Source organism: Phocoena sinus, chromosome 1 (assembly GCF_008692025.1).
Source record: "Phocoena sinus isolate mPhoSin1 chromosome 1, mPhoSin1.pri, whole genome shotgun sequence".
Classification (NCBI taxonomy): Eukaryota; Metazoa; Chordata; class Mammalia; order Artiodactyla; family Phocoenidae; genus Phocoena; species Phocoena sinus.
Genome location: NC_045763.1, coordinates 128341845 through 128367387, shown reverse-complemented (window position 1 = coordinate 128367387; position 25543 = coordinate 128341845). Strand labels below are relative to the sequence as shown.

Sequence of the window (25543 nt, the reverse complement as noted above, 5' to 3'; positions counted from 1 at the left end):
TTGGCTTTAAACATTTAGGACCTAGCAAGGATGATGCTTCCCATGTGTTAGGTGCTGCACAAATGTTTCTGGAATAAATAGGAGTGCCCGTGTGCCTGTCCCTATGGTTAGGAATAGGATTGCTTTATGTGGGAGGCCTACTTGGCCAGGAGGGTTAAAACAAAACTCAAGCACCTGAACTATGCCCTGATTCTGGGCTGCTGAGGAAAAAAAGGTGGTAATGTCTATGAGAATTGTTTTTCCCCCATGAGGCTTTAAGCTGGACATAAAATTCTGGTAACTGAGTTATTTAAGAGGGAACTTTATAACATCCATTTCTATTCCCAGGTTATAGAAATTCAAGACCCAATCAATCCCCCCAATGGGTATCACTATCAGCTTCTGTGGGAAGTGTGGCTTTACTCTTGGTACAATCGTCTTTTTGGCTTCTCATATTAAAGAGTTTGAGAGGGCAGCTCCCCTCTGGAATCAATTAACCTTATTCATGTTAATGCTTGTGTTTTGTAGCAGATGAATCCCTTGGCCAAAATTTTAAAGTAAAACTGCTTCGGTTGAACAGTATGTGTACTTGCAATTTGAAAACCACAACCCTAACTCAGTAAACCACGTATCATTCCACACCTAACAGTGTGAAATTAACTGAAATCGAACACTTCCAAATCTAACTCCAGAGGGCCAAGATACATCTGTCCATCCTTTTTCTGTCCCTCTACATCATCCTTGAACCTGAACCTAAGACTTATTCATCTGGAACCTCAGGCCTGATTAATGAAATTTCCTCACTCTAATTCTCCACTGAATATTAACTCATTTAGGGACTCCCTTTTCATCTCAGATGAACAAATTGTTGACTTTGCTTTTTTTGCTCAGAAACCAGTAAGACCAAAACTTACATATGATTCTACTACTTACTACCTAGTGTATCAAGAAATGGTAAGAAACAAGACCAGATTAGTATTACCTAAATACTTTTAGAAGGTTTTAATCATACTTAGAAGTTAAGCAGTATGGATATATGGCAGGGGAAGGGAGAGATTGACTGGAAGAAGACAGCTTGAGGGACCCAGGAAATAGAGGTCAGGTATCAGTGATGGCAACCTGAAAGACCTCAAGCTACCACTAGACTATGTTGAGGTAAGAACTGTCTTCTATATTCTCAGCAAGTTGATACTTGACTCCTTGCCTAATTATAACAGAGCCTCATCGCTTGCTTAAACTCTCCAGTGCAAGTAAAATTTCCTTCTCCTTTGGTATGATATTTCCCTGTCCAGGGAAATGTGTGTTTTTGACAATAATTCTTTGGAGTAATTCCATGTTGGAATATGGAGTTAAGTTGGTGAATCTTACCCAAACTTTTTAAACCATTCCTAGATAACAGCCTACTAGCAATGGGCATTAGTCAATATGTGTTGTCTATATTGTTTGATATCTACCAATTTTCACTCTAAAAAATTCTTGTCAAATTAGGTGTGGAAAAAAACTGACGGAAAGTATCTGTAAAAATTCAAAGAAATTCTGTATTCGCCATATGTAAAAGACTCTAGCAGACACGTCAAAGAAACGGCATAGGCTTTGTCAAAAGGTTGGATGGAAAATAAGTGTACACCTAAAATCATGCAATTAAAGTAGCCATATTTTCTGATTTCCCACTCTAAACAGCCCCCAGTTCAGAAAGATAGATCTGAGGGCTTCTATTAAGAATCTAAGTGATGCCATGTCATGGTCACCCTACCACAGAAATAAGCTTTTACCCATTATAACTCAAGAAAGGCTGCAAATCAATAGCACTCTTGGCTTAACATCTGTTGCCACCATCTTCTGGATATTCCAGGAAAACCAGTCACTAATTTGAGCACCAACAGCAGACCCAGCCCTACACCTGAGGGTGTGAGGACCAGCACACAGAGGAAGGAAAGGGGCCAAGGAACCATTTCCCTTTGGCAACGTAAAAGAAACATGCAAATGCTAAGATAGCCAGTGTAACATTAAGACATCTTTGTCTAGTTCTTTTGTTTCATTTCACAAGCAGAAATTTTATGGCTAAAGTTTCTTAAAGTAACTAAAATAGAATTAAGATGCTTTTCACAAATAGGTCAACTGTGGTTAACTGCTGACTATGATTGGAATGGAAAAGTGAAAACACTGAAAATGCCAAGAAGCTATGAAATATGATCAGTGGCAGCATAAAAAAAAATCACTGATGGGGATTTCCCTGGTGGTCCAATGGTTAAGAATCCGCCTTCCAACACAGGGGATGCGGGTTCAATCCCTGATCGGGGAACTAAGATCCCACATGCCACAGGGCAACTATGCCTGCACGCTGCAACTACTGAACCCGTGCACCACAACTACAGAGCCCATGTGCTCTTTAGCCCACGTGTCACAACTAGAGAGAAGCCCGCGTGCTGCAACTAAGAGACCAGACGCAGCCAAAAAATAAAAATAAATATTAAAAAATAAAATGGATTATTTGCCTTAAAAAAAATCACCGATGACCTGTTAGAAAAGACATACCTCATACATTTAGGTTCTGACCATCTACTCTCAACTTTTTTAAACCTATGATATACTCTGATCCTACCTTCTACATCTTGCCCCCAACCAAGAGTATGTTGGAGATTTGCTTTCTGTAATTTATACTGTGAAAGCAAGTAAATTGAATGCCTTTTCAGACTATACTCATCTCATTCCCCAACATAGCCCCTGATCATTTTTCTATCATAGAGCACAATCTGTATTAACTAAGGACAAAATCATGCCCCTTCCCCCTTACCAGAAGGGCTGAAGGGGCAGAAGGTTATGTGACCAAGTCTACTGTCAACCACTAACTGCAACATCTTTTGGGTTATTGTGTCCTATGTTGGAGAAGCCAGAGATAAGATTTATATGACCAAACTGTGGAGAAGCACTTATACAAATATCTTTCATTGGCTATACTTTCATTGTCATTTTTTCCACTGTAGATCCTAGCTAATAAAGGGCCTAAGGTATTAATGGTTTCAAATTAACACAACCAACTGAACAGCACATACTTGGTGGCTTGTAAGTGAAGACGGTGCAAACTATACAGCTGGTTGGTCACTCTGTAAGTCCTAGAAGTCCTAAAATTTAGGAGGACTGAACTTAAGGATGAGAATATGAAAGAGTGGTAATGGAAGTGAGTGAGAAGGCACATATGTGAAGTAGTGACTACAGCATTTTGGTAGAGGCTTGTGTTCCCAGCCTTCTCCATCATACCAAATTAGAGCACATTAGAGAAAAACCTGAGACTGGAAAACTTGGACATCAAGGTAGGGTTTATTAGTACTTGCATATTTTCAATGTTTAAGAATCACAGCATCTATGAGTAAAGAAGGCACACAGGTTATTAGTAACTGAATTTACTGGTTTTCCTAAAGCTGGATCTGGAAGCCACGCGTTCTGGATACAGGATTTTAGGCAATTGAAATCCCTCAGTACTTCACTTCACAAATTGAGTGAATGATAAAACAAACTCCCTTACTGTCTGCTTGTGTGGGTGATAATGGCTATGAATGTGCTAGCAAAAATAAGAAAAATACAAATATAAGTACTGAGATCTATTTTGGGTCCTTCCATTTCCAGCCAGAAGCATGGCGATTCTATTTTCTACATTCAGCACTTTGCATCATCAAGAAAGACTTCTCTTCTCCTCCTCCTTGGCAGACTGCTTTCAACAGGAGTATGGCTACCTTGAGAACAGGAGCCATAAACATTATCCTCTGAAACAATCTTTACTTTGATTGAATAAGCTTTATAGTTTTTGAAAGTTAGAAATCAAGTCTTGGGATGATGACTTTTTTCCTAGAGCATGATGTAGTCTTGATCACTCTTTTTGGTATGTGACAAGCCTTCTTGCTTCAGATTTTAGGAATGGATAAGAAGCTCCAAGACTCATTATTTAGAGAATACTTTATTAGTTTCTGTAATCAAACCCATGTAGATAAGACCTTACATATTTAATACAGTGCGTTACCCCTGTACAAATGGAAAAAATTATGTTTAATGTTTCTAGACCAATATGGCTGTTGATTTCTGTACAATGCCAACCCAACACGGTACAACTGGGATACTTCTCCAAAGTTGACAGCACAGCTAAAGTTTCCAAAAATTCAAATTATATATATATGTATGTATATATATATATATATATAGATTTATTTATTTATATAAAAAGACCAATAGCAGTATGTTATGCATCAATAGCAGCAACAGCTTTTCCAGGTTCTGCAGTCATCTGAACAAAATTAGAGAGACATCCAGCGCACTCCATTAAAAAAAAAAAGTAAAAAACAAAACCTCAGAAAACAGCAAATTCTGTTACTGTTGTGGTACCTGGCACCATTTTTTTTTTTTTAATTAGCTTCTCAATTATCATCTGGAAAGAAAACATTCTAGAATAACGTCATTAAAAACAGATCTGATAAAGCACGGTCACTACTACGTATCATAAAGCAGGTACAAGATATTTTACATTCACAGAGGTATGATACAGTACTGTCCTACATCTATAATACTAGAGGATATAATTAAAAAGGCATTATTTGAGACTTGATTCTACTTTTCCAGCAGAGGGCCCAAAGGATGGTTATAACACAGCTCTGGTGCAGAAATGCACCTTCTTAGATAGGATTTCCTTTCTTTAGTGGCACAGTTCTAGGAACTCACTGATCTTCATGAACATCAGCTAAAAACCGTTTTAAAAAATAAAAAAAACTACTGGATTCATACAAAGATGACTGAGTAGAGGCAAGCAAGATTCAACCTAACTAGTATTTGACCAACTCTGTTGTATCTGAACCGTAAGAGCTCCACGGAAGAAAGAAAACGCCAAGTAGCACATCAAACCTTTGGGCCACAACCAAAACACAGCATCTTTTCAAACAGAAGCAGTAGCCAAACACTGCCCACCTGGATATGTTCAAGGATGCTGACGACAATATTTCATCATCTGCTCACTCATTCAGGAAGAAGGGGAGATCAGTTACTGTACTTTGATTGTGTTCAACTCAATCACCACGTTACAAAAATAGCAAGCTGCCATAATAAAAAATAAGGCTCCTCTATCCAGCACCAGTTATCTTCTGTTCTTCACCACCAAGCCTATAAATGCTATAACCATATCCAAAGAACATAACGGAGCAAAGAAACCACATCTGATGTCTTAGCTGGGATCATTGCATTGTTCAGGCTGAGCTATTCCTCTGTGATGTTACTGCCCTCATATTTCTGGTGTTTCATCTAACCATAAGGATTTTAGTTCTAAATTATATGCACTCAAGGAATGTGTGCACGTATTCGTATATAAATTTCTGACTGAAGATGCATGGCCATCAACAGAGTGCATGTTATATAGTAGGTGCAAGCTGGCAAAGCCTCATTTTTACTGGTGCAGCAGCTGTGTGTCAGTGTAAATTGCTCCTATGTCCCTTGTGCACCTCCAAGCTCTGGACAGGATAACGTCAGAGACCATTTTATCCCCTTGGCTGCTGGCATTATCTGACTTCATCCTCCCTCTTTCCCCTCTCCCTTCCCCCAACCCCCTGCAACAGCCCACAGCCTTTAGGATTTTGTTTCTTCGGTTTTGATTGCCTGAGGTTTGATTGGTCCAGTTCTAACAGGTTTGGTGGCTATGGTGGGTGCAGGGGGTGGCTTTTCTTCTACTTTTTCCTGACAGACACCAGGAGGGTCGGTCAGTGTTTCAGGAGGTTTACTTGAATCACTGTCCACTTTCTGGGCTTTGCCTCCTATCTGTTTGTTCTGTTGCTGTTCAGAGAAGAACCGCTGCGTGGACTGAAGAACCTCTGCTCTCTGCTTTGCCTTAAAAAATGAGAAACAACAACTGAAAATGCTACAGTATTACCAAAGCTTGTCAATCAAGCTCAGTTCAAATTCTTTTACCAATCACAAATCAGTTTTCCCCATGTTGGTTTGGCCCCAAAGTACCTCACTGATCTTTTGGCTTTTAATGGATAGATTTCTTCCTGTTTTTGAAAACATTCTATGTGATTTAAAAAAAAAATAATAAAAAATATAAAAAGAACAGGACCACCTCCCACCATCTTTTCAAAGTTTGCCCTTTTATAAAATAATAAAATAGAAATTGTTGTTGGTTTGTATCTTTTCTGGAACAAAGCTTATTGATATTAAATTTTATTTAGGGAGCCTGCTTGCAAATTTGAAAACATATATGTAATACTTAAAACTTCTAGTTATCAATATGTGGTCTACAATAAAATGAAAAGGAAGCACTTATATTGTGGCATTACCAACACCTAGGACCAAATGTCTTGTGGCTGAGTCCTCTTCCCACAGCTCTCTTCTGCAGGGGAAGAGCATCAGAAATTAGTAACTACAACTTCACTTGATCACTAAGTTCTGATAGCTCCTACCATATTCTGAGCTGGTAAAATAATTTCCTAGTTTTATTGACTCTGTGCCCCCACAGAATATACTTACGTCAATCTGTAAATTATACCATTGTATAACATACACAATTAAAACTAAAGTTTCTACACCTCTTGCATATAACAAAAGCCCTTCATGTTCTATAGGTAACCTGTACTATATTCAAAGATCTGAAGCAATTTTCATGAAATCTGTATCCTTCCCCAGCCCATTCATTATTAAGCTCTAATGTCATTTCCAACATGGGGATGTATGAAAATCAAGTGCCAAGAAGGCAAGAGAACTGGAAACCAAGGCCAAATGGTTTCCAAAGATTTCTACACATACTAGTATTTTTAATGGTTATGAATGGATGGAAATCCTAGGCACATAGCCTATTTAAAAATGGATAACATTTAACAAGCATTTCACTGCAGGGCAGTCTTTAAATTTGATTACTCAGCATCAGAAACAAGGGATATCCACCCAGAAAGAAACTTTCCTCAGTCAACCAAATTTTCTAACAGGATTGTCACAAACATGTTTCTAATTCAGAGTAAAGCATTTACTATGGACATTTCTCATTTGAAAGCAGTAAGCTTTTCTTTGTTCTTGTTCTTGTCTGACCTGATATATAAAGTGACAAAACTGGCAAAATTATTAAGACCTCTGAAGTTAAGTGTAGAAACAGAAATAAACTGATTCAGCTAGCTGTACAGGCAGACAGGTAAGGTTTATGCTATAAAAACTGTCCCCACACAGACTCCTAAAGGCACCCTTCTGCATTAGCAAACCTCAAGTTTATCAGCGCCTTTTATCATGAAGGATCCCAAAGTGCTTTTTGAGTTCTTCATCTACAACTATACAATCTGTTGTGGAATATGGCTGCCTCAGGTGGCAGGCAAAAAAAAGGGTATGAAACCAGTTTGAGAAGAAAACTATACTTGGATGACCCATGAAGGAAGAAAAATCAAGATAGGTAAATGCCTCACTCATTCCAGAGTTTTCACATAACCATGATTTATATCTTGGGATGGGGGGATGGGGGTGGGGGTGGAAAGGGAGAAAAAAAAAAAGAAAATGGGGAAGCCTATAATTATTCATATTACTTATTTGCTCTTCCAAAAAATGTAGTAGCTAAACTTAGATCTCCCTCAAATATTTATTTTGTAAGCAATTCATTTGGCCACAGAATTTAAAATGTTAACTTGTTTGCTGACTATAGCTGCAAAAAACAAAAAACAACAAAAACATTAAAAAAAAGAAAGAAAAAAGTGTGGGGAGGGTAGGGAGAAAAAAAAGAAATTAAAAAAGGGGGGCGGGGTAGGATGAATAAAAGTAGTTAGTTTGGTTAAAAGTCTGCTAAGACAATGAATGCCTGGATATGCAGTTATGGGTCCAGAGGCATCTTAAGACATGGTTCAGAGACAGATTCTTGCTCTGTTGGCTGTTAACACTGTACTAACCTTCATGTCTTGTTCAGCCTTCAACGCAGCCTGGGCCTGATTACCTCTGACTCCAGATAGTGATCCACAAGGACCCCTGGCTACATGTGGCAAACGAGCATGGCTCATGAGGCCTGTGGTCAGCGGAGGAGGCATCTGACTGGCCAGTGCCATTGGTGGCCTCTGAACAGGCGCTGGGAAGGTGTTAGTATGTGGGGCTCTTACCAATGGAGGGACCAGGTTAGGCTGAGAGAGAATCTGAGTGAAAAAAACAAAACATACAACATTGAACTGTTAAAAAAAGAAAAAATTTGCCAACTAGACCAGGTTGGCTTATCCCAGAGTAAATCTGTGCCCATTCTGTCAGTGAAAGGAAGTGTATGGGTTTGTGCCATTCTATTATAAGAACAAATGGGCCATGCTTGGAGAATCTAACAGAAAAATTAGGCAAAGCATGCTATGGCACTTCAGCTGGTTCTAGCATTTCAGCTACAAATTCTGAAGGGGAGACAGAAAGGCTATTAATTAGGATATCTTTAAAAAAAGATATAACTGCAGAAAAGGCACATACCTATACCAAATATAATCTGAAGATAAATGAAAATAATACTAATTCAACAAATATATGAGCGTGCTTATTAACTTTAGTTAGTCCTTCCATATGATTAGCAAAGGGAAGCCAACATTTTTACACATAAAATAGAACACCTTTTTGAATTTCCAGCTCAACTACATATAGTTATCTTAAAAAACAAAAACCAACCCCCCAACCCCCCAACTTTAAAACTAGAAAACGTTAAGCACTGGGACCCTTCTCTGAAAAGTCATCTTCAAAAAGATAAAAGGATCAGGACTGAAATGAATGATCAGAGCTGTGTGGGGAATCTTTTGACTATATTTCAATTGTCTGCTTTAGAACTATATGGTTACTACTTGTGTCTAGCTAAAAATTGTAGAGAATATATTTGAATGTCATAAATTTACTAAAAACTGTTTCTAAACTGGTTATAATACGGCAAGATTATTAAATCAGAGAATTAGCCAGATTAGCAATCACCTGCAAGTAAATAATACTCATTTCTCACTTATATCTGCCCACCTGGGGTGCAAACTGTGTAGGAAAAGGTTGTGTCATTCTCACAGTGGCAGGGGCTGACTGGAACTGCTTCTGATAGACAATGCTGTTCATTTTGCTGGACTGGCTGTTCGGACTTGTGGAAGTAGCCCTTGGAAAGAAGCCATCACTGGTCAGTACGGTAGTGCCACATAAATGATGCTGTTAGATTTTTAGAGACATTGCTCTTGGTAGATTCATCATACTTGGTAGTTGATGCAAATTTACCAAGGTGAGTTTCCAAACATTATGGTGGTAATGAAGAGACACTGGAGGTGCAGATGTGAGAAAGCACACTAGCTAGATTTTCCCTGGGTTAAATTTTTTTTTCTTAAAATAGAGTACAGCAAATACATTCTTAAAAATTTAATAGCTTAACATTTTGGTAAAACTATCAGAATGTCTTATACTTACTATAGGAAAAGTGGCATTAAGTATCTAACAAACAAATGGTGCTCAGTTATTCAGATATTCTATAAGCAAATTTAAAGGCCCATTTTACCGGAAAGGACTAGACGTTGGTGTGGTGCTTCTACCGCTGATTGGAGGTGTGCCTGGTTTTATATCAATGCCACTTCCAAAGGCTTTTAGTTCCATTTCAGACATCTGAGAAAGAGCATAAAGTAAATTTAATATTTCTGCAATTCCATAAACTAAAGTGCTGTGTTTAGTATTCTATACATGATAACTTCATCTGGCAAAGTGCAAAGAACCTTAGTACAAAATTCCTCCACAAAATTTATGAATTCTTTGTTATTAGGTAAAAACCAGAGGGGACCAAACACATTAACAGAGAGTAGATAAAAAATAAGTATATTGAGTTTGACATTTCTTGGAGGGTGGTAAAAACTGATGCATTTTATTTTTATATACTACACAGATGCATATCTAAACTCATGGCCTTAAATTCTCAAAGAAACTGCGTACATTTCTCTTCACTTACTTTTCCTGTGGTTGCGATCATGCTGTGCTGTGTTCCAGCAGGGATTAATCCCCTGAAAGGCTGGCTTACTTGTGCAGGACGACTCATGCTCTGGGCCTGTGCTTGTGGGGTGGTATGCTGTAATGGGGGCTGAAGAGTCTGAGGCAGAGCAATTAAAGGCTGCCCAGTGGATCCAAAATTAGGCAAGGAAAGCTGGGAGGCTGGTAAAGGTACTGTAACCTAGAAAATAAGCAAACAGAAACTGTAACAATTTGCTTAGACCTGTTGTATATCCCTTTTACTATATATTATACATGACTCTTCAAATACTTTTGAGTAATGTTTTAAACAGAATACTTCAATCTATTACTATATTTCACATATAAATAGTTTGCTTAGTGACTATCTCCATTCTTTTATTAAATGTGCAACAATAAAACAGATTAGCAGTAGAGAAACTATACATATAAAATAATTATGACTATCTTTGAATTAACCCATAGTACATGCCTAATAACCACAAAATACAATAAAATTATGAATATACAATTTAAGAAAGCAGTTACAACTTTCATTTTTATAACAGACATTTTTATACTGTTTTCAGGTGTGGTCAAAATGAGCTTTGACAAAAAAATAGTGTTTCAGTTTTCATACAAATAATATTTAATTTGAACATCAATGTGGTGATATTTTTTGAATTCTCACCCCTTAAAATAGCCACCAAAAATAGTTATGAGAAAATGACTAATGGCTTGCCTCTCTCCTCCAGCCCTCTACCAACTTTCAAAGAGTAAGCTGATTAATGACATTGCCAGAGGAGATAGTTTCATAAAAATATACATTTTTCACTGAAAATTATTATTACATTCATATACTTAAGAAATGTGTTTGTCATTTTTACTGTCATAACTCTGCCACACAGTCCTATGTATTATATTAACCGGTGTGGTGGTCTTCAAGGTCTTCCTTCACCTCTAGCACGAATGGGTAAAGCATTTATCACACTTACATGTAACTGCATATCCTGGACAATGGTTTCCAAATTTTTACATTTGTGGAATCTTTTGTTAAAATAAATGATTACACAGAAATCCATTTTAAAAAGAGGTAAAAAGCATAATGGATTGAAGTGGGGGTGAGAAGAGGGGTGGTATAGGACTGAAACATGTCCCACTACTAGTGGACCCCATGGAATTCCGAGACATCTCAGAGAGAAGTCTGAAACCACTGCACCACTTCCTCATCTTGGTTCTATTTAAATTCCCCAACAATAACAAAAGCAACAGCAACAGCAGCAACAACAACAATAATAGTAAAGAAAATTGAGGAAATTTACCATGCCATAGTTTACCTGCTGGAGAGCACTTGGTGACTGGGCAGTGTTATAAAAATTTGTCTGACCAGGCTGTTGTACTTGTCCAGAATAAAGATTTGAAGCCTGGGTAAGATTCGCTCTAGCCTAGAAAATATTTTGTAAGAAGTAAGATTGAAATATTTTTCAATTCAGATATCAAGATCATGACTTCAAAGTAATCTCTCTTAAGAATTTTAGCATTAGATAGAAAGGAAGATCTTGTTTTTTCCACTGCGCCATTTAACATTTTTTCTTTCAAAACTGTTTTCTTAAATAATTTGCTGCATAGGAATACAAAGACAGTGCATGATTCTAGCTCCTGCCTTACCTGGAGAAGATGTGTATCAATCAGTTGGGAACCCCCTAGTCCTGATGCCTGACCCAGCTGATGTTCATACAGTATAGGAATAGGCTGAGTATTTGAAGTTTGCTGAAAGGCAAGACCCGACTGTGCCTTGGCAAGTTCCTGGTGTTGGACAGCTGGGAAGTTGTGGATGGCAGTACCAGAAAGTACCACAGATGGCTGGGATAGACTGCTTTGCATGAAGGCTGGCTGAGATCTACAGAAGTATTAAAGAGAAAAGGCTTGTGTTAGAAGTTAATTCTATCTGGAATCTTAAGAATGAGTATCTCAAATGACCAAATACTCTAATCAGCACAAGGCAGAGTGTGTCTAAAGCACTTGTTTCAAGATTTAGAGCCCTGTATACAGCAAAGCTCCCCATGTAAAAGTTCTGGGAAAAGGCTTGCTCTTCCTGAGGAAATGGTAAGATTTCCTTCTCTTTAACAATCAGAATACTTCTCTTTTCATGTGTTCATTAGCTAGCTCAGAACCAAATCTGCTATTTTTCTCTTTGGTATTGACATTCTATTCAAATTTATAGACCCAATAGCTCTGACTTTAGTTATTTGTATTTCATTACTTCCACATATATGTGTGTGTATATACATACATACATATACATGTATATATATTCTTCCTCTAAGAGGTCTCAAGACCTCTATGGAATGAAGCAGAGTAGTAGTTAGCAACAGGATTACCCACAAAATTTTGTTTTGTTAATTGAGGTATAAGGGACTTATAACATTACACTAGTTTCGGGTGTACAACATAATGATTTGGTATTTGTATATATGCAAAATGATCACAATGAGTCTAGTTAACATCTGTCACCACACAGTTACACATTTGTTTTTTCCTTGTGATGAGAACCTTTTAAGATCTGTTCTCTTAGCAATGTTCAGATATGCAACACACTATTATGGTCAAAGGGTATAAACCTCCCATTATAAAATAAGTCATGGGGATGTAATGTACAGCATGGTGACTATAGTTAATAATACCGTACTGCACATTTGAAAGGTTTCAAAAAAAATACAATGCTGAAATCTAACCTCAGACTGCCCTATTATTGCTGGGATGGAGGTGTCCAATCTTTACACGTGACAGGAACAAAACCCATTAAGCAAGAGCACTAGTCTAGGGTCACAAGTATTCTTTACAATGTCCACTTATAATCTGTTTCAAATATAAAATGTAAAACATAGGCATACTGTTAAAACTACCCCGGTCCTGGCAGAAATTAATTCAAGGATTCCCTGTTAATAAACACTATGCTAGTTACGTTCAGAACAAGAAACAGCAGAATGATGTGGTAGGGATATAAACAACTACTTTCAAAGTTGAAACTGGTGCCTTCCAAGTACCCATTTGCCACAATTACATATACAGCTTATATTTCTATTTAACAGGTCTGGTCTTAAAAAGTACATCTTCTGGGGCTTCCCTGGTGGCGCAGTGGTTGGGAGTCCGCCTGCCAATGCAGGGGGACACGGGTTCGTGCCCCGGTCTGGGAAGATCCCACATGCCGTGGAGTGGCTAGGCCCGTGAGCCATGGCTGCTGAGCCTGTGCGTCTGGAGCCTGTGCTCCGCAACGGGAGGGGCCACAACAGTAAGAGGCCCACGTACTGGGGGAAAAAAAAAAAAAAAAAAAAAAAAGTACATCTTTCAAGGCAATTGTTAAAATGGGGGTTACAAATACAGAATTGCATTGATAATCCATCTCCCATGGCTATGGAAGACATTACTATTAATTACTAAACTCTTTTTAACAGAGCTGAAAAGTTGCAAACTTTTCAACAATGTTTCAAACAGCCAGTACCAATTAAAAGGAGATTAGTTCTGAGATTAAATCTATTTGCTATTTCTAAATCTACTGAAGTTTTAAAATTTTAATTTTTTTAAAAAAAATAAATTTATTTATTTATTTTTGGCTGTGTTGGGTCTTCGTTTCCGTGCGAGGGCTTTCTCCAGTTGCGGAGAGCAGGGGCCACTCTTCATCGCGGTGCGCCGGCCTCTCACTTGTCACGGCCTCTCCCGTTGCGGAGCACAGGCTCCACACGCGCAGGCTCAGTAGTTGTGGCTCACAGGCTTCGTTGCTCCACGGCATGTGGGATCTTCCCAGACCAGGGCTCGAACCCACGTCCCCTGCACTGGCAGGCAGATTCCCAACCACTGCGCCACCAGGGAAGCCTTAAAATTTTAATTTTTACCACAAATTTCAAGATAACCTCAAATTTAATAACATGAAAGAGACTGCCTATAATTCCAGTTGGGGTAAATAATTTTACTTGTAGTGAGAGAGAATTTCTTGGAAAAACCAAACCCAAACTGTCATACTATACCATTACTCTGGTATGACAGAATAATACCAGAAAATAAAACATACTATATAATTATACAGATATACTAAATTCTACTGAATAATCTTTAATAAAAAATGAAGTGAGAGCCACATTTATTAAGTTTACTAATAACTCCGTTCCTTTGAGAAAGTTTGATTAGCTGAGCCTAGCTTCTTTAAGAGTAAAACGTGATCTGAAAGAAATGAGCTGTATCAATTGATGCCAAGTTTAATCTATAAAGTATGGAAATTCTACCTGAACCACTTAAAAAGCAAAATTCTAAAAGGAAATGCCTAGTTTTGCAACCTTCTTTACAGTAAATGTCCTGAAAGGAATTTTTTTTTTTTAAATATTTACTTATATATTTATTTGGTTGCACCAGGTCTTAGTTGCAGAAGGCAGGCTCCTTATTTGCAGCTCACGGGCTCCTTAGTTGCGGCAGGCGGGCTCCTTAGTTGTGTCATGTGAACTCTTAGTTGCAGCATGCATGTGGGATCTACCTCCCTGACCAGGGATCGAACCCGGGCCCCTGCACTGGGAGCGTGGAGTCTTATCCACTGCACCACCAGGGAAGTCCCTTATTTTTCTTTTTGATGGTTTAGGGCCATTACCATGAGTATCAATGACAGGTATACCATGATGATGACTGAGTTATGCCATGATCACTGCTGTCATTCAACTCTTACCCCACCCTTCCACTCTCATTAAGCTGGAGATGAGAGACACCTGGGTTAAATCCAGGCTCTGCCACTTATTTGCAGTGTAACATTAGGATAAAATACCAAAGAATCCAAAAACAAAACAAAAAAAACCCCCACAACTTCTTCGAATGTCAAATGGGGATGACTTAATCTACCTTATATGGTTTTGTGAAAATTAAATAAGTTAGTGTATGTAAAGGGCTGAATAACTATCATATATAAAGAAGTTCAATAAAGATCAGTTTTCATTACTTGCTTAACTGCAAAGATAACTTACAGTAGTGAATCTTTCAAAACAATGGTTTCTTCTACACTACAGAGCATCACCACTCATCACCACTACTTCTATTCTTTGACACTCTACTCTCTCGCTTTTATTATATTTCACCCTGGCCTCTGCCCCCTTACATACTGTAATGATATCTGCCATGCCTCAGCTCTTACACAGAGCAGGTCTGGATTTAGAGTTGTTAGCAGCGAGATGGCACTCGAACTTTCAGGTCCTTTAGTAGCTATTTTCTGTGATTTCTAATTGTTATAGGACTGCTGTTAGCCTCTTCTTCAAGACGCTTTGACGATTCATTTTGTTCAATAAAGACTGACAGAAATTACCAGAGGCTGAAGTTCATGACACATACTCAACACAATTATTTAATGTAGTTTATAAGAGGGTCATTGAGTTTTGGAGGGGAAGGAGGGAGTAGAAAGGATATGGCAAGAAGGCTCAGCAATTACATTGTTTCCAACATCACAGACATAATTTTAAAGCTTTTACCTATATGGTTGAAGTGAAGAACTGAATAGTTCCTGAGCCTGGGAAACAGCAGGTCCAGCACCCAAACTTAGCTGGGCTTGATGCTGCCCTTGCAGTGGTGCATAAATAGGGATTGGAATCTGCTGAACTGAAGTTGGCTGCAATGCAATGAAAAAAACAATATATGAACACCATATACACAAATGACAACACCTGGAAAATAAACATTCGAGATATGAAACAAAAGATTAATGCTATGTATCAGTTCCTTTTTAAAACAAAACCAAATGTAAACATCTAAAATTTCTTTTCAATACATTACTAGTTCTACATTGAGCCCCCAAATACTATCACACCACAAAAATGCAAAGAAACAAATATAGAATGGAAGAAGCCTGTGATACTTACCTGAGAGAGACCTGGTTGGAAGCCTTGTTGCTGAGCCAAGGATGGTGGAGCCAATCGTGCATGTTGGGTACTGAATAAATGACTTGTGTCCATATAGAAAGCTGGGATTTGAGCTACAGATTGGCAGGAAAAGCAAGCAGCAATGAGTGTCTAAACTTCAGAATTTTCCAAATAGTAACAGAAAACCCAAAAAGCGGATTTCAAATAAAGTGAGCCCTCTGAAAATTAATACAGCCAAGGAAAAACTAGAAATGTGGAAAGATACAAATGCAAAAAGATGTAAAACTTCTTTCAGACAGGTATATGCAATATTAAAACAATGAAACTCTAGAACTTGTGAAGGCAGACGAAAATAGACACTCTCATACAGTGCCGCTACTGGAGTATAAACTAGTAAAATTTTACATAATCCACTAAAACTGAAAATGAACCTACCTGTTTACCAGCAAATCCACTCCAATTTTAAATCTACCAACTAGAATTTAGCAAAATATTTCAAAAGAATTGACATTTAATAATTGAAAGAATTTGGTATAGATTCTTAACAGATTTCTTCTCTATGTTTATACTCACTACTTTGTATTATGCTGTTTCTATATAATAGTATGTTTGGGAGAACTTCCCATGTTGTTTTTAATTTATTATCATTATAAACAATACTGCAATGAATGAACACCCTGATACATATATCTCTGATTAATAAGTTAAGTTTACCAGTACAATAAGATTCCCAACTATGAAACTGCTACTACAGTGACTATGTACACATAAAATATTCTGAGATACTTTTCTAAAAGAATTCTGCCAATTCATATGCTCACTAGCAATGTACTTTTTTTTATTATTATTTTTAATTTTTTTTTGCGGTACGTGGGCCTCTTACTGTTGTGGCCTCTCCCGTTGCAGAGCACAGGCTCCGGACCTGCATGCTCAGCGGCCATGGCTCACGGGCCCAGCCGCTCCACGGCATGTGGGATCTTCCCGGACTGGGGCACAAACCCGTGTCCCCTGCATCGGCAGGCGGACTCTCAACCACTGCGCCACCAGGGAAGCCCAGCAATGTACTTTTAAGAGCCTATTAATAATACCTGTGGATCCTTATCGATAGTGGGTATTAAATATGCTGGGTATTATCAATCTTCCTAATATTTCCCACATGGAAAGACAAAAAGTAGCCTCACTGTCCTTTTACTTTGAATTTAAATCATTAGTGAGCTTGAATATTTTTCAAATGCTTATTTACTATTTAACTCAGATTAACATTGTGACATTTAGTAGGACAAGTTACCCCCTGCCAATAAATATTTTTTTCTCTTCTTTGCTGTTCTTAGGTTTATTCTTCCTCATGAACTTTATCATCAATTTGTCAGGTTTCAGATAACAAACTCCGGTTATCTGTAGAGGGTTGGTTCTAGGACCACCCCCCAGATACCAAAACCTGCAAATGTAAAATGGGGTATATCATTTGCATATAACCTAAGCACATCCTCTCATATACTTTATTTTTAAATTATTTCCAATTTGTTTATTTATTTATTTTTGGCTGCACTGGGTCTTTGTTGCTGCGCGCAGGCTTTCTCTAGTTGCAGCGAGCAGGGGCTACTCTTTGTTGTGGTGCGTGGGCTTCTCATTGCAGTGGCTTCTCTTGTCGCGGAGCACGGGTTCTAGGCACATGGGCTCTAGAGCACAGGCTCAGTAGTTGTGGCACACGGGCTTAGTTGTTCCGCGGCATGTGGGATCTTCCTGGACCAGGGCAGGCAGATTCTTAACCACTGCGCCACCAGGGAAGTCCCCTCTCATATACTTTAAATCATCTCTAGATTACTTATAATACCTAATACAATGTAAGTGCTGTGTAAATAGTTACCTGTGTGCAGAAAATACAAGTTTTGTTTTTTAGAACTTTGTGAACATTTTTTTCGAATTACTTTCAATCCACAGTTGGTTAAATCACAGACTCGGAATCCATGGATATAGGCTGTACTGGACACTAATATGTCTATTATATATGTAACATATGTGTAAGAAACAATTGCCACACCCCCCAGAATGCTTGCCAAGGAGAGACAGCACTGAATTCTATGAGGAAACAAATTTGCAAAGCAGATCAAAAAATATTTAAACTTGAAAGGTAAGGGAAGAGAGAAAAAAAAGCACTAAAACGTCTTCATTTTCTAAATTCCTTATATTCAAACATCTTACCTGCTGCAGACTGAGACACATAGACTTGTGGACTCTGTTGCTGCTGGGCAATAAGGGAAGGCATACAGCTTAACTGTGAAAAATGACTTGCAGAAGGCAGGCTGCTTGTCTGTAATTGTTGGGGTTTCACTTTACAAATATTAGGAGGGTCTGACGTGGTTGTAGATTTTGTACTTAAAGAAGAGGTAGTATATGTACCAGCTCCTACATTCGGGGGAGGGATAAAATAAGGGTGAAATGTAGCATATTTTAAAGTACCACTGATGTTCACAGTAAACTCAAGCACCAACCAGAAACTGGAAAATTAATATTTATGCCCACTGTGTACTTATTAGGCGCTTATATACGGTACCTCAGACCAAAAGTGGATATGAGGGGGCTTGTAAAAGGAAGACACATTTATCAGATGCAAATAAGACTATAAAATCTGGAGAAATATAAATACAAAATTAAAATGAGGAGAAAATTTAAAAATAAACTCACAAAATATGGAGGCTGAGAGCCTACAACATTGTTATAGTTTAGCCTCAAACTAATATTTAGTTTTTTAATCATCACAAAGGATAATCAAGAGCTTCATTCATTTATGGTGAGGCATAAATATTAGCACAAAATGGGCCTTGAGAGATCACAATTGCTCCTAAAAAGTCACATAAACTTAAGGTTAGAATTTTTTTCCTCTTTCTGGCAAAATACCTTAAGGATAATCTTTAGAACTTCATTTATTTATAAATAAATATTTGAACATCTATTAAAGGCCAGGCATAGACATAAAAACACAGAAGGATAAAGTGCCTTAAGAACAATTATTAATGTAATATAAAAATTTAATGTAAATTGCTCCTAAAAAGTCTATAAGACTATTCCTGTCTCTCCTTGTATATATACCAGCAAAAACTGGTATTTAGTAATACGTTAAAAACAAGACAAACTATTAATAATACTAGAGCAAATGACAATATAGGTATTTGATTCAAAAGTGTGATGTAGCAGTTATTATTATTTTCAGATATCAAATGATGTTCTAAGAGAGGACCAAGACTGAGGTACCTCTGTTCTTGCACTTGAATCTACCAGTAGGATGACTAGCCAAGAAGGTCCTTGTTAAAAGTTTATCCTAGTTGAGGGGAATGTGGGGAAACTAGACCCAAAGGAAAGGAAGTAGTTGGGTTACAAAGAAAAAACTAGGAACCTCCCTAGTCCCTTTATTTCCTAATCTTCCTATCATACGCTCCTCCTGGTTCCTTTATAGCCTCACCCCCTATCCACCCAAGTAGTCTGGGGCCCAAGCTGGTAAGCATAATGAAGATGCCTTGGAAATGGGTGATGGGGAGTGCCTGAAAGGGTTTAAAGAGGGAAGAAGTACACTTGGAATACTCTCTTTGATTTGAATATCTGGGCTTGTCTTAATACATATATCTGATTCCAGATAATGTCAAAATAACTATAGTACAACCTCAGTCCTTTTGGTGCTTGAAAATAGCACAGAAAGCCAGAATACTGAAAATCATTACTGCATTCATTAAACGAGAACTAGCCAAAGCAAGTAAATTCTGTGCTGTATATATTTTACATGTATTGGAAAGGAGTTTCCCGACTGTTTTGGAAACATTAGCGAGTATCAGGAAAGCTTAAAACGAATTTCTATTTTCAGTAGAAGAAACATGGTTATACATATGGTAAAAGGGTATATGTTCTTAGAGTCAAATATTTCAGAAACATCTCTGGTTCTTTAAGAATGATAAAGCCCCATATGAAATATAGTTCAATGAAAGGATTACACACTAGAGAAACATTTAAGAAAGAAAAACACCTTCTAACTTGGGATGCTGATGGACTCTCCTTTAAAAAACAAAAACAAAACCCCGAAACTAATGGATATCGTTGACTCAAATAACACAGACTGGAAATTCTCTACCTGTAACTCTTCCCCAGAAAATATGTTAAACCAACAGACTTAGGCCAAGAGCTCCTTCAAATTAGATACAGATCACATAAAACTTAAAAGCTTTGTGATTTTGTGTTATTTCCGAGTTGGTCTAATTAGCTCTATGAGTTAAATAATAAAAGTTAAAAGGTCAAATTTATAGAAAAATTTAGAGGAACAAGACAGAAAATTTCCCACCAATTCCTTACCCGTATCTGTATTGGGAGTTGGGGTGGGAAGAAGAGAGGGTCAAGCGAAGTATTTTAGTAAGCCATCATTAAATATTTGCCAAATTAAAATTGGGAGAGGGCAAGAGAGGGGAGGGAGGGAAGAAGTTTATAAACCAGCTGATAATTATCTCATGTGCAATCTTCTGTCTTTTACAAATAATACTGAGGGATAGTAAACAGGAAAAGATCATAAGAAACTTTAAATAATTTAAGATATTTAAAGAAAAGGTACAAGACCTCCACCTGATAGTGAAGTTGTGGGAGTGACTGAAGCAACAGGAATCTGAGGCATCGATGCACTTGAGAATGAATTGTAATTAGCGGTGCTTGGTCCACTGGCACTACTGCTGACTCCACTTGCGATTGGAGGTGCTGTGGAAGTTACTGGAGATCCCTTTTCCCTAACATTTGGAGAATTTTCCCATGCCTTACGTGCAGACTCCATCTGCAACCAAATGAACATTTTTTTAAAGCCAAAAAAAAAAAAAGAAAATCACTATGCTAACAAAACTAATACACATATATAAACAAATATATATACATAAATGTGTTCCAACTATAACCTCTCCAAGACCACATATAAAGATTAGGACCATAAGGCTTTCAAAGCTTTCATGTTCTCCTTTATCTCTACTCCTTTACTCAAATTGGAGGCAGTGGGCTTTAATTATGTCTCTATAGAGAACTTGTTGAAAGCTTTGGCAAACAGGTCAGTGAAATATAGTCACAGCGCTTGTATCATCTAAACCTGAGTCCCTATTCCTACCAGTGAATAAGGAAATGGAAATACCATGTCCCTTTAGGACTGACATAAGGCTCTGATTCTAGTAGGAAAGACACTAAAGGCCCTCCATTAAATAAATATCCATTCTCTCCAGTCTTTCTTTTTAAACCAACAGTTCTCAAATGGCAAGTGACAGGTACCTTTTGTTTGGCTGTTTTATGCTCACAGTGTTTTAAAAGGCAGTGTAACCAGACAGGTTTTAGGCTTGGGTACAGTAGAAACACTTCTTGTTTCACCTCCAGACCCCATCAAGCATTTTGGGTTCTGACTGCCACCATTTGTATTTGTGGCTGCTGGTTTTACCTGTAGGCTTAGTTTAATCTATCTAGAGCTGTTCAACAGATAGACAAATGCAAGCCACATATAATTTTAAATTTTCTAGTAGCCACACTTTAAAAAATAAAAATAAAGAGGTAAAACTAATTTTGGTCACATATGTTATTCAACCCAATATATCTACAATAATAATTAAAACCTATAATAAATACAAACATTGAGATGTTTTAATTAAAAAAATTAACATTTCAGATCCACCATCTATTTAATTTTAAACTTACAGCACACACCTCAACTTGGATTAGCCACATTCAAGGGCTCAATAACTACATGTGGCTTGTGGATACTGAACTGGAGAGCACAGATGTAGATCCTCAACTATCCTGAGGCTCCTTGAACAGGAAAGGAACAAATAGAGAGATTCTGAAGTTTTTAGTTCTAGTAATCAAAATACTGAGCTGAGAGGAAAAATCTAAGATAACCTATAAAATTCAGCTGCAATGACTTACACCAGGGTACTTTTCACAAATAAGATTTAAAAATACCACTGTTGGGAAGTTTGTAGGTCTCTGAAGTACCAACTTTAAAAATTTCAACCTGATTTTAATTTTAAGTATTTGAGAAATATCACATATCTCCCTACTTTCCTGTTAAAACACACACTATATATAATATAACCTCTTCTTGATGGCTAATATCATTACTACAAATTCAAAACACAGGACACTTTTAGGTTTGCTTGACTCTTTCCTTTTCCTCACAATCACCTTGCTGGTTTCAAATGTATTTTATTTTAAAACAAAAGTCTTAGAGGGTAAGAAACAAAAACAAAAAACCCCCACACCACCACTTAGCAAGTTAGACAAAATGCAATTTGCTTGTACAATCTGAGATTTTATAGCTTAGAGCAATGTTATAGACTACAATGCCTTTACAACCAGTTTTGTTGTATGGGAAATACATAAATTATAGGTTATCAATCTTACATAATACTTAAGCCATATACGGTGGTTTCATTTCATTTCTTAAGCAGCACGAAAATTTAGATTCTAATTTTGGAAATTCAAGGAAACTAAAAAGTATAATTACTTAACTACATTCATTTTTCCTTTTGGCAAGTATACTGTTGACAATACCCATATAATAGAAATTTCCATACTTCATAAATTACTCAAATAAAGGTGTCCAAAAAAAAGTGAAAATAAATAATTGACAAGGACCTACTGTATAGCACAGGGAACTCTACTCAACATTCTGTAATAACTTATATGGGAAAAGAATCTGAAAAAGAATGGATATATGTATAGGTATAACTGAATCACTTTGCTCTACACCCAAAACTAACAAAACATTGTAAATCAACTATACTCCAATATAAAATAAAAATTAAATTAAAAAAAGTAAAAATAAACCAGAAAAAGCCTTAAGCTAATACAATTTAATTTAAATTTACTTTAATTCAAATGTATATTATTTCTTTTTGGGGTGTTAAAAACATTAAGTGAAAGGCAATGTGGAAAGGCTTTCTGAAGGATCAACAACTGGCCTGAAGAATAATTAATGATGATACTGTATTTGCTTATGCGAAATGAGACTGCCTTAAGCAGAATAATGGTAAAAATCACATGTAAAATATAGTATGAAACACAGGTTAAGACAGTCATTCAGGTGGAAAAACAACAAAAATGGCTGAGTAGGAACTGGCAGTAAACAGTAAGAACTGGGTAAAGATGGAGATGACACAAAGCAGAAGCGGTTGTCTTGTAAAATCTTATAGTCTCAAACTTGTATTTAAGCAGCTTCTTAAAAAGAAGTCGGGGGTATTAAAAAAAAGTTGGGGGGCAAGGGGACAAGTGGTCAGGAGGCTGGAGAATCAAACAGAAAGAGTCTAGAAATAAACACTGGTCACATTATTAAAAAAACTTAGTTACTCCCTCTCCTGAAGATCATCAAAAAGATTCACTTGCAACCAGTGTAGCATTAGAAAGCCCTGCTACAGTAGAGGATAAATACTTGCCCAGGTTATGAAACTAAACAAACAGCACCAAAGAGATAAATAAATGCAGTTAAAAAAAAAAATCCTCACTTAATTCCACATCTGTACTTTTTAACCACTGACTAATCTTGAGGTGAACAACTGATTTAAAATACTCTCAAATAACTCAATTGTAAAAAAAAGTATTAGTAACATAGCTTAAAATTATAAGCATAATAGGAGATGAAAAAAAAAAAAGCCTAAACTTCTTGACATCAAAAAGCATGTGTTGTGTAAAACTCTTTTGGACCGTTACTCAAAAATTATCCAACAAAAATCAAATCAAAATCACTTGTATTAATCAATTACATCTTCATAAAAGTCTTAATTACTACATTACATTCATTCAATTCACACATGACTTAGAGGAAAGACAGAAAATTAGCATTCTTACCATTATCAGTACTTAGGATAAAAAAACATGCAACACCAAGTTAGTTGTTTTCTACACAACTAATGTATCCAATAATTATTAAGATCTCTAAGAGGAACTCAGTACAAACATGAAATATAAAATGCTCTCCTGTACTTTTAAGACAAAATTCACAAGCATAATACGCCTCACTTTAAATATGAGGATATCAAGTCACTGCTATGTGGTATTAGAAACTAATACAATTTTAAGGTATAATTTGACATCATTTCTTCAGCTTAGTGTTGCTGCTTTTCACACAAAACTAGTAAAAATACCAAGAGTATTGTTAACTTATGTCCCCTTGCATGCAATAATCAAGGACCTTTAGAAATGGATGTAGTACATACCTTGAAGGTGAGGCTGAAAGTAGTGGGAGGAACTGAAGTTAGGCTGGAGCTCTGTTGTATAGTCTCCCTCTTAGGGAGGGGGAGGGTGTTGGGCAGGGGCACCTGAAAAGGTAGGCAACACATATTATAATCTAACTATGTCTGCTACAAAAGCCCCATTAAAGATAATGCTAATGTATTCTAAGGTTATTTTCATCAGAGCCAAGAGGAATATTTGACTGCTTAGTTACACTGTATTTATAGTAACTGATAATTCTGGACATCTTAGATAAAACTTCTGAGAAGAAATACTATCTGCTTATTTATGCATAAATTGACAGAAAAAGAATCTGTCGCAAACATAAGGTAAAAACTCAAAGGTCATGCTTCCTATATTTTAATATATATACAAAACACCTGGGGGTGTTGTTAAATGCAGATTCTGATTCACTTGGCCTGGGGAAGGCCTGAAATTCTGCCTTTCAAACAAGCTCCCAGGTGATGCTGATGCTACTGGTCCCTGGACCATAGGCTGTATAGCAAAGCTCTAAGTAATATAATTTCCACCATTTACAGGACCCACAGGTTCTATGAGAAGCATTTAACATGAGAGTAAGTATAAGAAATTATTCTCTTTACAGCAACCTAGTCAACTTATAACTAGATTCAAGAACAAAAGTAATGTTGAGAGGAAAATATATAGTATCACCCCCACCTCATTACACTAACCAAATTGCTTTGCTATAGTAAGACATGATTATGGCAAGTACTGTTAGAAACTTGAAGATACTAGAAATTCACTACTCATATCTCTTTTTTTCCTCTAAGTCTCTGGATCTTGAGAGTTTATTATGTACTACTATATGATTGATTTGTACTACATGATGGTTCAATCAGTTGTTTAAACACAATGACTGAGTTGTTGGGGGTGGGTTTAAGATAATCACTTTGTGGTACTATGGACAATCTAATGGAGATTATTTTATAAATCTTTAAAATAGCTGTGCCATAATAATCAAAACACCACCTGCATTTAAATCTTTAAGACATTCAAGATTCAAAACAATTGTAATATAAGGTACTACAACCAATACATATTAGCTAAGATCCTTAAAAAGTGCGTTAAGCCTCGGGAAATAAGGCTTTTTTTCAGTTTAATTTTAATTTTTAATTTTTTGGCCACGCCAGACGGCTTGTGGGATCCTAGTTCCCCAGCCAGGGATCAAACCCGTGCTCCCTGCAATGGAAGTGCAGAGTCCCAACCACTTGACCACCAGGGAATTCCCCAGTTTAATTTTTAAAAAGACAAAAGTTCTATGCATAAAATGGAGCCCCCAGACTAATGAATTAGAAAGGGACATTTCAAAAGGTCCTAAAATTTTTTCCCATTGTAGGACGTTTGTTTTTAACACTACGTTAAGCTCAGAATCACCACCAAACTTGGCACAAATAAGCAACACTGTGAAATCATTCCAAACTTATCACCTTTTATAATGCTCCCTGACCCAAACTGATCTTGTTTTCAAACACACTCTGGATACACTGCTAAAAATCAAA

The 25543-nt window shown here is 37.0% G+C and overlaps 1 protein-coding gene across 19 annotated transcripts in view; it reads right to left on the bottom strand.

The window, feature by feature from the left end:
- Positions 1 to 3918: 3918 nt before the first annotated feature.
- The window catches only part of PRRC2C (proline rich coiled-coil 2C), a 98909-nt gene continuing 77284 nt past the window's right edge, over positions 3919 to 25543 (bottom strand). For 6 of the 19 annotated variants that reach the window (XM_032621778.1, XM_032621767.1, XM_032621829.1 and 3 more), the window contains 12 exons: positions 24008 to 24109; positions 20394 to 20595; positions 17994 to 18197; positions 15792 to 15904; positions 15405 to 15541; positions 11572 to 11803; positions 11226 to 11348; positions 9908 to 10126; positions 9467 to 9570; positions 8950 to 9076; positions 7872 to 8108; positions 3919 to 5838 (listed from right to left, as the gene is read on the bottom strand). In XM_032621778.1, the coding sequence (XP_032477669.1) occupies positions 5581 to 5838; positions 7872 to 8108; positions 8950 to 9076; positions 9467 to 9570; positions 9908 to 10126; positions 11226 to 11348; positions 11572 to 11803; positions 15405 to 15541; positions 15792 to 15904; positions 17994 to 18197; positions 20394 to 20595; positions 24008 to 24109 (2058 nt within the window). In that variant the 3' untranslated portion in view covers positions 3919 to 5580. Of the gene's footprint in view, positions 5839 to 6287; positions 6341 to 7871; positions 8109 to 8949; positions 9077 to 9466; positions 9571 to 9907; positions 10127 to 11225; positions 11349 to 11571; positions 11804 to 15404; positions 15542 to 15791; positions 15905 to 17993; positions 18198 to 20393; positions 20596 to 22434; positions 22492 to 24007; positions 24110 to 25543 lie in introns of those variants that run through there. The other 13 variants (XM_032621876.1, XM_032621869.1, XM_032621840.1 and 10 more) reach the window with 12 other exon arrangements.